Source organism: Macrosteles quadrilineatus, unplaced genomic scaffold (assembly GCF_028750875.1).
Source record: "Macrosteles quadrilineatus isolate MER2022 unplaced genomic scaffold, UCM_ALF_1.0 Scaffold_9__3_contigs__length_116548681, whole genome shotgun sequence".
Taxonomy (NCBI): domain Eukaryota; kingdom Metazoa; phylum Arthropoda; class Insecta; order Hemiptera; family Cicadellidae; genus Macrosteles; species Macrosteles quadrilineatus.
The window spans coordinates 35,218,372-35,236,258 of NW_026542602.1; the positions used below are offsets into that span (position 1 = coordinate 35,218,372).

Here is a 17,887-nt window from a genome sequence, read left to right on the forward strand (position 1 = left end):
GATGAGTCCCAATATCCTGGTGGCCTTAGAATAAATTTCCTCAATATGGCGTGAGAAACTCAGATCCGCAGACAGTACAACACCCAGATCTCGAATGTTGTCACTTCTAGCGAGGGGCAGGTTGCTTAGGCAGTAAATTATAATCCACAGGCCTTCTAGCTCTACTATATGTTACCACCACACACTTTTTAACGTTGAGCCTCATGCAGTTATGGTGCACCAATCTTCAACACGCCGAAGACATTGCTGAAGTCGAAGGCAGTCCTCACTAGAGCGAACAGTTCTAAAAATCTTCAAGTCGTCTGCAAACAGGAGACAGTTGGAGTCAAGTACATCCACAACATCATTGACAAACAGGGAGAATAGAAGCGGTCCAAGATGAGAGCCCTGTGGCACTCCAGAGAGAGCAACAAAAGGATCGGACAATGCATACTTGAATTTAACTTTGAGGGATCTGCCACTCAAATAGGAGCTGAACCAACTGAGTAGACTGCCGCAGATCCCATACCCCTCCAACTTTGCAATAAGATGTTCATGACTGACAGTATCAAATGCCTTTGAGAAGTCTAAGTATATACAATCAACCTGGCTACCTGAAGCTAAGGCAGAGGTGACTAAATGTTGGAGAAGAGCTAGGTTGGTGAGAGACGATCTTCCCGCTATAAATCCATGCTGTTCAGGGATAATCAGAGCTTGTAAGTGGAACATAAGTTTGTCGATGAGAAGGCATTCAAATACTTTGCCCAGAGCAGGTTGAATAACAATTGGCCGATAATTTGTGACTTCTCCCTTGGATGAAGATTTATGAATTGGCACGACGTAGCCTTCTTTGAGTGCATCAGGAAAGATCCCGGCTTGAAGACTCTTGTTGAAAAGTACAGTAAGTTGGGGGGCAAGTAAGTTTGAGCAGTGTTTCAAAACAGATGCAGGTATGTCGTCAGGGCCAGTACCCTTGAATTGGTTGAGTTCAGAAAGCTTCTTCTCAACATCCGATGATTCAAGCACGATTGAGGACAGGTTCATTTGATTTCCGAAGTTATAACGAGAAGTCGAAGAGGAAGGAAGTTTGTAGACTGATGAGAAGAATTCAGCAAACAAGTTACATATTTCGGAAGGTGACTGTGATGAATAACCATTGTATGTAAGTGATGGTTCATTGGCGGAGGATGACGTCATGCTCTTAATAAACCCCCAGAAAGATTTTGGGTTTGGGGTGATGGCTGAGTTCACATGATTGATATAGTTATCATAACATTGTTTTGTGAGGATCTAACACTGGGAACGAGCCGTAGAGAACTTGACATAATCCTAGGTGCGAAGAGTGGACTTGTATTGGGAATGGAGTATTTTCTTCTTGATAAAATAATGTAGGAATAAATTGGTGAGGATTTCAACAAACTACCTAAATTTCAGTAACCAATAATGGAAACTATATCCAAACATTTTAAATGTAAATTAAACTTTATAAATGTATGTAATATACGAAGGAAGAGTGCCTTTACGATGAGGGTTTATCAGTTTTGATTCATAATTAATATGGTTTTCAATGACTTACCTGTTTTTCCTGTTTACAATAACATATACGAGTATGGGGAAGGATAAGAATACTTTGGGAATTTATCGTAATAACGCATACGCATTAATTAAATCCAATACGAATTTTTTGTTGGGTGAAGTCTTAGTATGTTAGTACTGTATAGTTAAAATTAGTATTTGATGGCCCTCATATGTAATTCCAAACAAAATAGTGCAACCACCCATAGCTTTAAAAATTACGGTTCATAAGTTATTGTAACTTTTGTGATATTCCTTATAAAATATCATAGTCACTCCAACCACTTACACATGACGTTAAGAAGCCCATGAATAATGGTTGCTCACAAGCTATTGCAAGAAAGTATGTGTCAGATTGCTGAAACTGTTTATTTATATCTGTGAGAGCTGATTAGGAATGAAATGTGGAAACGTTATCAATAAACCACTCCCAATTTGAAAGGTATAAAAAGGCGCGTGTAGGAAAGTAAACTGTTTTCTATACAGAATGAATTACTCGCTCGATTCCATTTGAATGTAGGTCAATAAATTAATTCAATTTAACAGAAGAATGGGATGTCAACATCTTGAAGTTATATCAATAGTCAACACAAAAGCACAGAGAAAATAAGATATTATTCCAATTATTTTTTTTAATTTTTTTCAACGACATACATAAGTTGTACATAGATAAGTTATTTCGTACAAAATAAATAGCATTGACGCAACAGCTCTATCAAATGGTAAGCAACTTGAGTGTTAGGGCTAAGAGTTTAGTGAGTATACCGGGTGTCCCATAATAGTCCCCCACTGGTTAATTTTTAAACGGCTGCATATACAGTATCCAAACGAGCTTCAATACACGTTACTAGGGAAATGTAAAGTACTTTTTGGGGGTATTTTTAAATTCACCTCCCACCCCCAAATAGGGGTTCTGGGGGTAACTAATTTTTTTTTAAATAGCAACCTCTATCAAGTAGGAATGCAGGGGTTGTTGGTGTATGTTTTTACATGGCTCTCTCAGGATGATAAAAAATAAAAATGGCACCCATAATGGGTTAAGATAGAGCACCCCTGTCTTATATATAAAAATGTCTATAATATAAAAAGGATCTATACATTTATTTTCCAGTAAGTCAAATTTAGAATAATTTTCGGTAGTCCAGCACTCTTTTGGTCCCTTGTTTGACCCATTATCGATTTTCAAACTGTATTATGTAGCTTTGTAAAAATTACAATTTAAACTCTTACCCTAGCTCCCATATAAACCCAAATAAACTCTACGTAAACTATCCCATAAAAATTATACCACATAATTTATCCAATTCCACAAACCTAACAATTCAAGCTAAAGCAGCACGCGAGCTTCAGCAAGCTCAAGTTATATTTTAATTTTCAAAGCAATCAAATATAGAACAAAGAACTATAATTAGAAGGGTTTCACAATGTAGTCATCCCTTTACCAACAATGGAAATATTCAGGACGGAATCTTATAATTTAAACATTTACAAGAAGTTGTATCCGCGCCGTGATTGGTTGAGTTGGACCAATGAGCGTTAGGGGCGGGGCTTGCTAGGGGTATAAGAGTCGCGGAGGGTGAGCTGCCCCTAGTAGCGATGGCTGGACCATTCCTATCACCTCTTCCTGGAGACCTTCTCTCAGAGTATATGTTCGGACGTCGAAGACAGGTAAGTGGCCGAGTTATATCATTGTTCAATTAATATAACTTTTATTTAAAGTATTAAACTGTGTTATGAGGTAGCAAATAGATTAATGCAGAGTGCAAGTTTACAGTACTTAAACACTTACTGGCTATAAAACAACATTATAAATAGCCTATTAAACACTGATGCTTCACAACTTCCTTACTAAAATCAAGTGGACTCATTCTCGTTCTTCTTTTATGTAATTGTTGTCATTAAACATTATTGTTTAAAAAACCTTACTTAAACAAGCGGAAAGATTATTTTTCTTGTTCTATGTTAGAGTTGGTATTTAACATTAATTCTTTATCATTGCCTTACTTAAATGAAGAGTGGAAGAATCCTTGATTCCTACCAACTCTTGTTCTTTGTTATAGCGTTCACTATAGTAACAGTGTTAACTTGTATACTTTTTGCTAATTTATTATGAAACTCTAATTTTATTTATATAGATATACTAGCTGTGTGCCCGTTCTACGCACGGGATCTTATAGTAGTCAGTTGAAACCTTCTTATATCAAGAACAGCAGTTGGTTTGCATATTTTCATATATGCTGGCCAAACTATTATATATAAACAAAAACAAATACAGTATCTGACAGTTTCAAGTCAAAGAATGCTTTACAGTTCTATGAGGCATAGCCCTAAAGTAGGCCTATAATTGAAAGCTACTTTCCACAATGGTTAAAAGTAGTTCAAATACTACCTCAACCTCACCATTAAATATTCCGGTTGAAATTTTCACTATCAAAGGGGATTGATCTCTCTCTTGGTTTTGGATTTTTTCACAACAAATTATCAAAAATCAAAGTTATTTCCCATTAATTGCATGATTTGTAAACAACTTAAAATGTAAACATATCGGTGGCAGTTTGAAAAAAAAACCAACCTTATCCTAACAACTTTTTGCTGTTTAATAGAAGACGTATTCTATAAACTATGTTTGGTATATCTAGTAAACATTAGAAGGAAATGTGATAAAATCACACAATGTTGGGTTTTTGAACGTTTTAAATTAGTTTCCTAAGTAGGTAGGCCATGTATTCTAGGTAAAGGTCCCGGTATCAAGGATCCTAGTCGAAATTTGGTTATGAATAATTGTTTAGGCCCACGAACCCAAGAGATGGGCAATTGGCCTATTGGCTGTATGGTCCAGCGATTGCAGCACATAGCGGTGAGAAGACACATTGGAAAAGCGAGTAGAGCATAATCCGTAAACCTCCGTTACAATCACCCACTGCAGTTTTCACTTTACACAGCCGCCATTGAAGTGCTGTCGATGAGTTGAAACCTTTTTATTATAAGCTATTGGTAACGCTTATAAAAAAAAAATAAGTTCCCCAGTTATATACAACACTGATTCAAGGTCTTTTCCCCGGTTATCAAAACTCAAGAACTATTTTTTACACAAAGAGTCTCTATTTTCACTTACAGTTACCCTACACATTATTGCACTTGCGATTAATTAAATCCGTTATGTAAGGAAAAACGTTTTTAATCTCACTTGGTTTGGATTTGCTTTCAAAAAGCGATCGGAAATGATTGCGGTATTTGTAAATAACATTCAATGTAAACATATCCGTGACAGATAGAAAAAATAATCTTGATCTGAACAGCTGTTCGTTATTTCATAGATGATTATGTGATAAACATTGGGAGAAAACATGACAAAATCGCACAAAATTGGCGTTTTAAACGTCCGTAATTTTATTTAAAATGTAATGATGCCATATTTTAATAGCTAAAGACACTCTCGCCAATCCAGAGAATACATTAAAATTATTTGGATCTTGATAGGTGCTCGCGTTTTTCAGGAGAAGGCCGCGTAAAATGGCTCTTGGGCCGTAACAGACAGATAGACAGACAGAAATTGAGATTCAATTCATTTATTTCCACGGTAACACCATTTTTACAAGAGGTACAGTAAGTAGTAAGCTATCAAACTCAAATTATAACAACAAATAAAGGCTATTCTGAATAAATTACAATAACAAGAACAAGAAAAACATATCAACAATGAAGATGAAAACCATAATAAATTTTTTAAAACAATAACAAAACAAGACTTAACAAAACAACAAATACACGGTTTGGAGTTCTCTGGAGATGAGACTTGTTTCGGCTTCTTTAATGTATAAAACGTAAAAATAACCTAAACATTTATGATATTGAGCAATGTACAGACCAAACTCCAATTTCATTTAGGCCTATATAGATAGATGAACAGCATTAAATTTCTGTATGTTATAATCATTACAGAAGTTAACAAAAAAGTAAAACTTGTTAGATTTGTTAAAATTGTTTTAAACATCTTATTTTTTATGTGCCATAATTTAAGGAAAGATGAAAGAGAAGGGGGTATTTTTATTTTTGCTGATGAAGTGTTAATAGTGGATGAGAATCCGTGCAATAGTATTTACTAAATACAAAAATATTTAAGCTTTGTTGTATTCTTAATGAAGTCGTCTATAATATGGACCTTTATATTATAGTTTCCAGACTATAAATTACAGTTATTTACTATGGATTACCAAGACTGCTTCATCATAATAACTGACTCCACCCAACAAAAAATTCTTATTGAATTTAATCAATGCGTATGCGTTATAATGATAAATTCCCTAAGTATTCTTATCCTTCCCCATTACTCGTGTATATGTTATTGTAAACAGGAGCAACTGGTAAGTAAATGCAAATCAAATTATGATTCAAAACTGATATTAAACTCTCGACGTAAAGGCATCCTTCTTTGGTATATTATATACATTTATAAAGTTTAATTTACATTTAAAATGTTTGGATATAGTTTCCATTGTGGGTAACTGAAATTTAGGTAGTTGGTTGAAATACTCAATAATTTATTCCTACATGATTTTAATTGTATACGCTACAATGCCAAACTAGAAGTATTTACAATATTTTACAAATCAAGTAATTTAATGTATTAGAACTTTTTACAGAATGAGTTGTAAGCCAATAACTAATTTGATTATTTTCAAAATTAATATAAATTTAAGCAATACTTTTAGTTGATATTCATTTAAATATGTGGTTGTAACGAACTGGATGTATTTTAAAACATGCATTTAAAAACAGTTTCAGAGAACTCCTAAAAATACAAATAAATTTGTCACTTAAAATATTAACGGTAATGATATAAGTTAACGAATAGTTAAACTATTAAATAATAGAAAATCAGTTTTCCCCGAACAATATCAAATACAAAATTAAAATCAAGAGATACTAACTCATGAGCCTTATACACATTTTAAAATCCATCTGAAACTAACTACAGTACATTAAATTGTAACCAAAGGCTATCATTAGACTTTTCCTAGTAGAAAATTACTTAATTTGGTATTTCCAATTTCATAATTTAAAAGTTATTTTTTAGAGGAATTCACGACAGTGGAACGGTCATCCTTAATAATGATTATTCGACAACATAGCCTAAGATATTTTTCAAAAAAGAATACGTTTATGAATTGTACATTAAGACCTGTAATTACATAAACGACTATAAGCTCAACACAACAATTATAGTAATTGGCCCCCTGTTTTACAATATCTGCAAAGCGCACTTTATATCCCTCCGTGGCCATACAGAAGCTTTTTATTTGGTCATATTTTAGGATGATAAACGTCTAATTAATTGGTTTAAATTAATGATTGAGGGAAGATGTACAAATTTTGATGATACTCACTCATACAGCACACCTAAACCTATATAAGACGAATAACGGCAGTATTATACCACGATAAAACGAAATTCACCTCGATAATACAATTTCCCCCCTACCGTTGAAATTCATCTTATAGAGGTTCGACTTAATCTATAGTTTAATATCAATGCACTCATGCTCTGTAATGTACATGGACTTTATTTTAAAGATTTTCAAGAAGAATTGAATACTTTTACAAATTGTAGAGGTATATTAATTGCATTTTTTTTAAATCATTTTTGTACAGAAATTAACAATAATACTTTTTATCTTCGAAGTAACCAGTTTCATGGCTTATGGCTTACCAGGAGATGCGCCTAAAATCTTACCAAGACTGGACTACTGTATTAGTAAAACTCTACCAATGCTACTTGCCATTTTTTAGACCAATATTAAAAATATTAATATTACTCTTACAGCTTTCCCAGACTGCCTATCATAGATGTTGTTTTTAGCTTAAAAATAAGATATCTTCTAACAATTATTTAGAGGAAATCGTTGGAGCAGTTTTTCAAATCATTGAGCACACAGACGTTACTCTTAGGATTATATAATCTAAAGTATCTTCTATAGTATATGCTATATACTAAACACATTCCCTTGTTACAGCGCCGTAACAGAACTACCTTCACCCCCCAGCAGCTTCAAGAGCTGGAGTCCCTATTCCAGAAGACGCATTATCCCGACGTCTTCCTGAGGGAAGAGGTCGCCCTCAGGATCAACCTGTCAGAGGCTCGTGTCCAGGTAATATTATTTTTATTCGTTTTTCCTTTACAGGCATAAGGCATATCACTCCATCATGCACTCAATTCTAAAGTACCGGTCGTATTTAGTATAGTGTCCCCGTCTCAATAAAATGATAAAATCTACAACATGTATCGTGGACGATTACGTTGGATTGTTGGATGATGAAGTAGACTTCCTAGTCCAGGCGCTGAGGGTGTTTAAGCATGCATAAAAGTGTAACGAAATTTGACTTTTGATTGTTGCTATGGATACCTAGTAGATGAAGAAAATCGATGTTGTCGCATTTCTAGGTGGTTAATAACATGGGGGGAGGGGGTGAAGTTGGGGGGCCGCCCGGGGGGCCGCCGCGCACAAAATAGCTTATATCTCGAGAACCAAAAGTCATATGAATACGTTAGACATGTCAAACTGTGCAGAAAAATGCATTCTACAAATAGATTATGTAGTAGTTTCACGGAAATTTACAAGAAGTTACTAAAAATTATATTTTTTAAATTTACGATAAGTATAATCAGGAGTATATGGTTTTTGTTGTTGTTTAGAACCACTAATTTTTTAATTGACAACTTTTGAGAGTAGTACACAATAGGTAAATAGTACTTCTGTATAATAAAACTATTGCGGTACATAACTTAACAGCTATACAATCCTCAGATCCAATAAACATAACACAAACAAAGGCGCAAAACGCGTCGCGGTCATTGTTCCTGCTGCCGTAACTATTAATGGCGAATACAGTTCAAGCTGAGACTTATATTATACTTTTAGAAAGATGGAGATTCTGAGGATTCATTTTCATATATATATAAAATAGTATTGAGGGACTATTATGTAGCGAGAAATATAGTTTGTAAAAGAAGAGAGTTCAAAATATATTTTGGTGGTGGATCGTTCCATCACCATCTGAAACTGCAATAAATTCCCTACAATTTATACATCTCCGAATCTGAGGTTGGTTATAACAATTTCATGTAGTTTTGGAAAGGTCATAAAAATTATGTTTTCGTAAAAAAATGTTAACATTTCACATTACAATGGAAACTCCATGTACAGTATCTAAACTTAAATTTATTTCATTACAATACAAAATTGATGGTAAAAGAAAAGAAACTAAGGATTCACAATAAAAGTTTACAAATGGTGGCAAATGAATTTACTAAATTAAGCTTTAGGCTAGGCCTATTACAATAGTTCTAATTTAGGTTGAGGGGTTATATTGCATGGAACTTTATCTCAGGTGGGGTGATCGAACGGCGTTTGAATTTAATCTTGTGATTTTATATAGCCTAATTAAATTTTTTTTTTAAATATAAATTATGTTCGAATTATTTTCTGAAAGGTTAATTAATTTATGTTCTATATAAGCTTCTATTAGTTTCTTGACTTTTAAATTCTGGTACAAAAGTTCAAAAGTTAGGCTTAAAAGTGTTGTAATGGCTTCGATCCAAGGAAAGAAAATGTCTACTGGAGTGATCCCACCAAAATTGATGTCTTCTTCACAGTTAAATTTCTTGATGTTGTGTAGTTATTAATGTTTGTAACAAGGACGGATCTTCGTTAATCAAATTTCACTAATTTATTCCAAATATACGCACTTAAAAAAAAAAAAAAATTATATTAAAATATGCAGTTTACAAATTTATATCTTCATACTAGCTCAGCACTCTTAGAAGTGAGGAAGGTTTGATGCATTGTTGCATTCACATATGTCAATGCTGACTTTATCACGGAAAATTGTAGCCCACTGTTCACACATATATTATAACAATTTTCATTTGCCATAGAGCTAAATTTGAATTTTGACAAGTTATTTAAGTAAAATTATATTGAAATTGAAGCAACTTTGTTACAAAAAGTTATAGGTTATTATATATTTACATGAAATAAGGTTATTTGAAAATGTTCTATATTATAATGTATTGAATCAATTACCTATTGGTCTGTTTGTCCATACATTATACAAGGTTTGATAAAGAGAGATGGATTGACATATTGATAAAAGTAAAAACATATGGTAAAAATTAAATTATTCTATTGAAAATTTTTGTGAAAATACTAAATTGTTACAGCAGTATAATATTTATTTACTGTTGATGCAATAAATTTATTTCTCATACAACAATTAAATACAATTTGTTAATTAAAATAGTTTGGTAGTTTTTTTATAATTTTAATTTTATGCGTATAAAAAAAACTTTGATATTTCTACGTAAGGAATCATATTTTACACAACCTTAACATTTGGATAATATGGATAAAAACATTATTTTTATGATTTTTGCGGGTTGATTTAGACATTTCTAAGTTGAATAATCCAAAAATTTGCAAACCTCTTGCTACTACGCCTAAAAGCATTGCTGAAAAATATATATTTTTATATTATTATGTTCTACATTTATCACTGAAACATAATATATAATAGATGTCTACTTATATGGGCATGTAACTGTTCTCTGGTGAATTATATGGTACCACTACAAAAGGGCCAAAATATAACCACCACTGGTACCCAGATAGGGTCAAGGATTGAGAGATAAGAAGTAAAATTATAATGCTTCGAACTTCAACTATAACTTCAGCTGTTCAGGTCAATTTATTTGTTAACGATTGGTGCGATGATTCGTTGCATTACTGGCAGAGACAATGATGGGTAAAGAAAAAATAACCTCTCTTTTTAAGTTTTGAGTAGTGGTTTTTGGTAATTAAAATACAGTTGCAGGTTAATTAATGCACACAACTCGCGTAAATAGTGTTAACGACGCTCGTAGAAGTTTTTAAGGCACTCGCCAAGGCTTGTATTTAACATTTTCTACTCGTATCGTTTACACTACCTTTACGCGATCGCCGAAACAGCTGTTGCACCAATTGTGCAGCATGGTCAGGTGATGGAAACGTTCAAATACCAATTTTTTTTTAACTCTCTTCTTTTACAAACTATATTTCTCGCTACATAATAGTCCCTCAATACTATTTTATATATATGAAAATGAATCCTCAGAATCTCCATCGTTCTAAAAGTATAATAAAAGTCTCAGCTTGAACTGTACTCGCCATTAATAGTTAGGGTGCGTACACAAAGAACGCCGGTTGCCGGCGCCGGCAAACCGGCAGCTTTCTCCTCGTGCTTATAAGCGCGGCAAAAGCTTGAAGCCGTACATAAAGAAAGCTGGTAACAAGCGCGACAAGTCAGTTCACGTTGAGCAGTGTCAAAGATGTCTTCGTCTAGTGATGATGTGTTTTTGGCGGAGAGTGTTCATGTTAAATTATTGCAAAGGAGGAAAGTCGGTGTTCATGTTATTAATAGACATAGGAAGAAACTTGGTGAATACCATCACTTGTTTCCGCAACTAAAAGCATCATCGTGCAACTTCTCCCGTTTATCCCAAATCGCCTTCTTTTGATAAACTTTGGATCATCTGTATCAACCATCGCGCTATGACACCCACCAACTGCACAGTACAGAGACCACTCGCGGACTGAGCCGGTTGCCGGAACCGGCTTAATGTTCTCTTCATACTTGTTTGCCGGTTGACGCCGGCAGCTCGCGCTTGTTGCGCTTTGGCCGCTTTGTTTGTGTTATGTTTATTGGATCTGAGGATTGAATAGCTGTTAAGTTATGTACCGCAATTGTTTCATTATACAGAAGTACTATTTACCTATAGTGTACTACTCTCAAAAGTTGTCAATTAAAAAATTAATGGTTCTAAACAACAACAAAAACCATTATACTCCTGATTATACTTATCGTAAATTTAAAAAATATAATTTTTAGTAACTTCTTGTCAATTTCTGTGAAACTACTACATAATCTATTCGTAGAATGCATTTTTCTGCACAGTTTGACGTGTCTAACGTATTCTTATGACTTTTGGTTCACGAGATATAAGCTAATTTGTGCGCGGCGGCCCCCCGGGCGGCTCCCCAACTTCACCCCCTCCCCCCATGTTATTAACCACCTAGAAATGTGACAACATCGATTTTCTTTATCTACTAGGTACCCATAGCAACAATCAAAAGTCAAATTTCGTTACACTTTTATGCATGCTCAAACCCCCTCAGCGCCTCGACTAAATCGTGAAATAAAAAACCATGTTTCGTTTTAATCTTATAGATAGATAGATCTATTTAAATAATTTTAGATTTAAGTACCTAGGTTTGCTGCTAAAGGGAAACTAATAAAGTGTGTTTTTACTTAAATATTAATAGCTTTGTATAAAATAAATAAATAAAAATATGCCAAGTTTTATCAAAATATATCCATAAACAAGAAAACTAGAACATTTTACAATATTCTCCATAAGAATAACATAGAAATGTTTAATAAACCTGTTACCAATAACCGTCGAAAAACACATTGATGTACGAAATAATTTTTTTAAACTAATTACAAAGGTCTAGAGAATAATTTATAGCCTAAATTTTGTGTTTTATGGAAAAAAATGAGAAAATCCCATTTTACCCCATAAAACCCTCCGTTAAACAGCCCCGGGTTCCCATTGTCCGATCATGCTGGTTCGCGAACTCATTCAAGTTTAACTTGCCTTACACCATAACGGACACATATAACTCTCTCTCTCTATATATATTATATACATATGTGAAAATTTGAACGAATGTGTTTTGGCCTCTAGGGACATCAATAGAAAAAGTTAATCGGTCCCGGGCCTAGGTGTTACCGTGCCACCTAAGGTAATACAGTAGGGAAATTTGCTAATAGCAATTAATAGTCGATGTAAAAGTATTTTCACGGCGAGGAGTTTTGAGACTAGTTCAGTCAATCACCGCTAGATGCGCTACCGTCGAGGCTCGCGACAGTTCACGTAGTCTCCGCTAGATGCATCTTCAATCGAAAATACTTAATCCGCTATTAGTTTATATATTACTGATATATTTTAAATGTTTAAACTATATAAAAATAGAAACAAAATTGGTTTTAGGTAATATGTAGTAAGCTATACATTTATAGTTGTCCTAATTTTCAATCTAAATGTGTGGTATTTGACAATAATACATTTTACTGGTTGACACTCGCAGGGGTTTGTTAGTTTCTCTTACAAGACTAGCTCAACTGGTATAATCGTCAACGTAGGTTTAACCACTAAAATTACTTCATTCTTTAAGAAGCCGAGAGTTGTGCCTCTTACCTGAGACCGACGATTGGCTTATAATACAACTAGCAGAGGACCTGTCCTTCGTCCGGGGTTGAAGTATGTTTAAAGGGTGTTTTTTAAATTTGACACGAAAAAAGAGAAAAATAATAATAAACAAGCTGCTATACCCGTGCTTTGCAACGGGAAGAAAATGTGACCTAGAGAGCTATTAAAGTAGTGCTGGTGTGTGTTTTAAAATACAGCAATTCTATGATTTAGTTTGAAAATATAAACTGATTTAGAAGCGTAAACCTACTTACTTTCGAACCCCTACTTTTGATGTTAATAGATCCATAAGAATATGACAACATACCTTAGTGTAGCAATAGCATCAATTGCTTCATATCGATGCTTCATGAATTACATGTTTTACCATAATTCTTCAATTTAAGTCAAGCCTCTTCACATGTAGCTTACTATCTATATAAATTAAAACATGAAACTTTGAGCAATACTTTACAAAACTTATACAGGGTGTCCGGTCATAAGTGTTAAATAAAATTTTGCATTAAACTACATGGTAATGGTGACAGAATGTCGCAAATTTGAGGTTCCCAACTTCAACAGTTAGAGAATAAAAAATAAATTAAGATTTTTCAAAAATTATTGTAGTTGTTATGAAAAAGGTTATTTTACTCTGTTAAAATGCACTTACTGTCAATTTCAATGTCATTTTCAGAATCCTCACAAAATTTTAAATAGATATAACACATAATCGTTGGGGTACGGAAAAATATTCTATTTAAAATTCTTCGTTAAACAAATTATTTTTATATCGACGAATATGTAAATAACATTCATTAATTTATTTCTCGGTTGTTGAGTTCCGGCGAGGTTATCAAATATGACTAAAAACTTCCTTATTTAAAGGGCTTCACAATGGTGTATAATAGTTTTTACCGTATTTCAAATTTCCTAATGTAATTCGATCATTGTTGTGAAAAAAACATGGTAGGGCAAAGAAAATCTATTGTGAAGAATAATACATTTAAGTGCAGGCAACAAATAATTTGATTTTTTCTCGCATGTAACGCTTTGTTTATAACTACCAAGCTAAGACAAGAAACATAGTAGTAAAATGTTTATGTGATAAAGTTACGGTTATCGTATATTTTTCATATAAGGTTTAAATTATCTCCCGGAATTTCTATCTTGTTGAATGGATTTAGTCAATAGATTCAGGTATTTTACTGATAACATTATCCAAGCGATAAGAAAACCAAGTGAACCAGTAGTCATATTTTAAAAAGATCTATCAGTCATATGTGGACAGTAATCGGTCAACTATGTCTTTTTCGATTCGGGAGTATGTTGAAATGCATTTTATTTATGGTTTGTGTAACGGTAATGCGTCGGCTGCTCAGAGAGAGTACCAGAATCGGTATCCTGATCGCACCACCCCCAGTACTCAGGTGTTTACTAGAGTGCATCAACGTTTGCTGGAAACAGGATCGGTTGAGAAGAAGAAGAAAGAAGTAGGACCTGTGCATGATGTTGCAGCTGAAGAGGGTGTAATTCAGAGAGTTATGGATAATCCTACTACTAGTGTTAGGCAGCTTGCCCTTGAAACTAGTATGTCCCGGTGGAAAGTACATAAAGTGTTAAAGGACAATAACTTCCATCCGTATCATTTTACAAAGGTCCAAGGATTGGAGCCTCGTGACTTCGAATCCAGAAAGGAGTTCTACCGCTGGCTTCTTCAACGTGATATTGTTGAATATCACTTCCTTAAAAAAATACTATGGACTGACGAATCCCGTTTTACCAGAGAAGGTGTGATAAATATTCACAACATGCATCTTTGGAATAATGAAAATCCAAAAGCCTCCAGAGAAGCTTCTTTTCAAAAAAGGTTTGGGATCAACGTGTGGGCAGGTGTGATTGGAGATCGGTTAATTGGTCCTCATATCTTCGAAGGAAATCTGAACGGTGATTTATATCTAGATTTTCTTCAGCACTCTCTACCTCAGTTGTTGGATGAAATTGATCCTCAACAAAGAGCTGAAATCATATTTCAGCAGGATGGTGCTCCACCACATTTTACTGAAAGCGTTCGGTTGTGGCTATCCCAAAACTACCCGACATGGATTGGACGTGGAGGAAGTGTGACATGGCCTCCTCGATCTCCAGACTTGAGCCCGTTAGATTTTTTTGTTTGGGGTTACATGAAAAGTCTAGTTTACTCAACTGTTGTAAACTCTGAAGTTGAGTTACGGGAGAGAATCTTTGAGGCTGCTGGGAAAGTAAGGGAAAAATTGACGTATGAGGTCACAGTTGGCGCAATCCGCAAAAGAGCTAGGGCCTGCTTGCGGGAAAACGGTGGGCACTTTACACCCAAACTGTGATTTGTGCTTCGGACAAAGTATGTCATTGATTTGTTTAATGTGTTAACTATCCTTTCATATTTAAATTAAAATGTGTATTGTGTTTTTTACTAATGTGTTGTGTTTTTTAATTACAAATTTTCCAAAGTCTTAAAAAACTCTTTAGTTTGATGCAAGTGTAGCCTGGTCAATCATAAATTATACACACCCTCATCATCAGTGGTCAGCTCATAAAATAGTAAGTAAAAGTTTATTATTTTTTACAATATCTGTTTTGGCTTGACCGTGATTTTTCACAATAGTGCGTAAAATTCACCATGGATTTGACAGTAGGTAAATGTTGTTATACATCATTGTAAAGCCCTTTAAATAAGGAAGTTTTTAGTAATATTTGATAACCTCGCCGGAACTCAACAACCGAGAAATAAATTGCTGAATGTTATTTACATTTTCGTCGATATAAAAATAATTTGTTTAACAAAGAATTTTAAATAGAATATTTTTCCGTACCCCAACGATTATGTGTTATATCCATTTAAAATTTTGTGAGGATTCTGAAAATGACATTGAAATTGACAGTAAGTGCATTTTTAACAGAGTAAAATAACCTTTTTCATAACAACTACAGTAATTTTTGAAAAATCTTAATTTATTTTTTATCCTCTAACTATTGAAGTTGGGAACCTCAAATTTGCGACATTCTGTCACCATTACCATGTAGGTTAATGCAAAATTTTATTTAACACTTATGACCGGACACCCTGTATACAACCTCACTTGTAAACCAAACATAACCCTCCTCAATCTACATAAAGCGTCACAAACATCTTATTCGAGTAAATAAACAAACGCCAGTTCATTGTACTGACCAGCTGTTTCATTAACTAAATTAAATTAAATCATTTAAACATTGTAAGCATGCCAGGCGTAGCCCTTTGGAAATCAGCCTGTGGGGCAGAGCCCTTAGGAAATTTGTCCATATCAATACTTTTCGGCAAATCTACACACTCTAAGCTTAATTTTGATGTGCCATATGCCTATATTTTTATTTGGTAAATGACCTTAACCGTTTACATAAAATTTGATTGTATCACTTTAATAATATAATAGATTCCAATAAATGTACCTATAAAATTTTTTAACTTACTAATTGCATAAAAAATATTTTCAAACAATAAAACAAATAAAAAAACTCAAAGCTTTTACATACTTTTAAATGATAAAATCAAACATAGATTTTAGATTTTAGATCAAGACATAGATCCGATCATGCTGGTTCGCGAACTCATTCAAGTTTATCTTGCCTTACACTTCAAACCAAATTTTATCAAAATCGGATAAAAATTACCCAAGTTATCGTGTTCACGGACATATATAACTCGTTATATATAATACATACATATGTGCAAATTTGAACGAATGTGTTTTGGCCTCTAGGGACATCAATAGAAAAAGTTAATCGGTCCCGGGCCTAGGTGTTACCGTGCCACCTAAGGTAGGGAAATTTGCTAATAGCAATTAATAGTCGATGTAAAAGTATTTTCACGGCAAGGAGTTTTGAGACTAGTTCAGTCAATCACCGCTAGATGCGCTACCGTCGAGGCTCGTGACAGTTCACGTAGTCTCCGCTAGATGCATCTTCAATCGAAAATACTTAATCCGCTATTAGTTTATACATTACTGATATATTTTAAATGTTTTAAACTATATAAAAATAGAAAAAAATTGGTTTTAGGTGATATGTAGTAAGCTATACATTTATATTTGTCCTAATTTTCAATCTAAAGCTGTGGTATTTGACAATAATACATTTTACTGGTTGACACTCGCAGGGGTTGGTTAGTTTCTCTTACAAGACTAGCTCAACTGGTATACTCGTCGCCAACGAAGGTTCAATGGTTCAACTATTAAAATACTTCATTCTTTAAGAAGCTGAGAGTTGTGCCTCTTACCTGAGACCAACGATTGGCTTATAATACAACTAGCAGAGGACCCGTCCTTCGTCCGGGTCGATGTATGATAAAAGGGTGTTTTTTTAAATCTGACATGAAAAAAGAGTAAAATAAGAATAAACAAGCTGCTGCTATACCCGTGCTTTGCAACGGGAAGAAAATGTGACCTAGAGAGCTATTAAAGTAGTGCTGGTGTGTGTTTTAAAATACAGCAACTCTATGATTTAGTTTGAAAATATAAACTGATTTAGAAGCGTAAACCTACTTACTTTCAAACCCCTACTTTTGATGTTAATAGATCCATAAGAATATGACAACATACCTTAGTCTAGCAATAGCATCAATCGCTTCATATTGATGCTTCACGAATTACATGTTTTACCATAATTCTTCAATTTAAGTCAAGCCTCTTCACATGTAGCTTGCTATATAAATTAAAACATGACACTTTGAGCAATACTTTACAAAACTTATATACAACCTCACTTTTAAACCAAACATAACCATCCTCAATCTACATAACGCGTCACAAACATCTTATTCGAGTAAATAAACAAACGCCAGTTCATTGTACTGACCAGCTGTTTCATTAACTAAAATAAATTAAATCATTTAAACATTGTAAGCATGCAAGGCGTAGCCGTTTGGAAATCAGCCTGTGGGGCAGAGCCCTTAGGAAATTTGTCCATATCAATACTTTTCGGCAAATCTACACACTCTAAGCTTAATTTCGATGTGTCATATGCCTATATTTT

At 33.9% G+C, this 17,887-nt stretch overlaps 1 protein-coding gene across 1 annotated transcript in view; it reads left to right on the forward strand.

Moving 5' to 3' along the window:
* Positions 1–3,150: 3,150 nt before the first annotated feature.
* LOC129004121 (retina and anterior neural fold homeobox protein 2-like) overlaps positions 3,151–17,887 on the forward strand; it is a 30,544-nt gene continuing 15,807 nt past the window's right edge. The window contains exons 1-2 of the mRNA XM_054432556.1: positions 3,151–3,222; positions 7,569–7,703. Of these exons, the coding sequence (XP_054288531.1) occupies positions 3,151–3,222; positions 7,569–7,703 (207 nt within the window). The remainder of the gene's footprint in view (positions 3,223–7,568; positions 7,704–17,887) is intronic.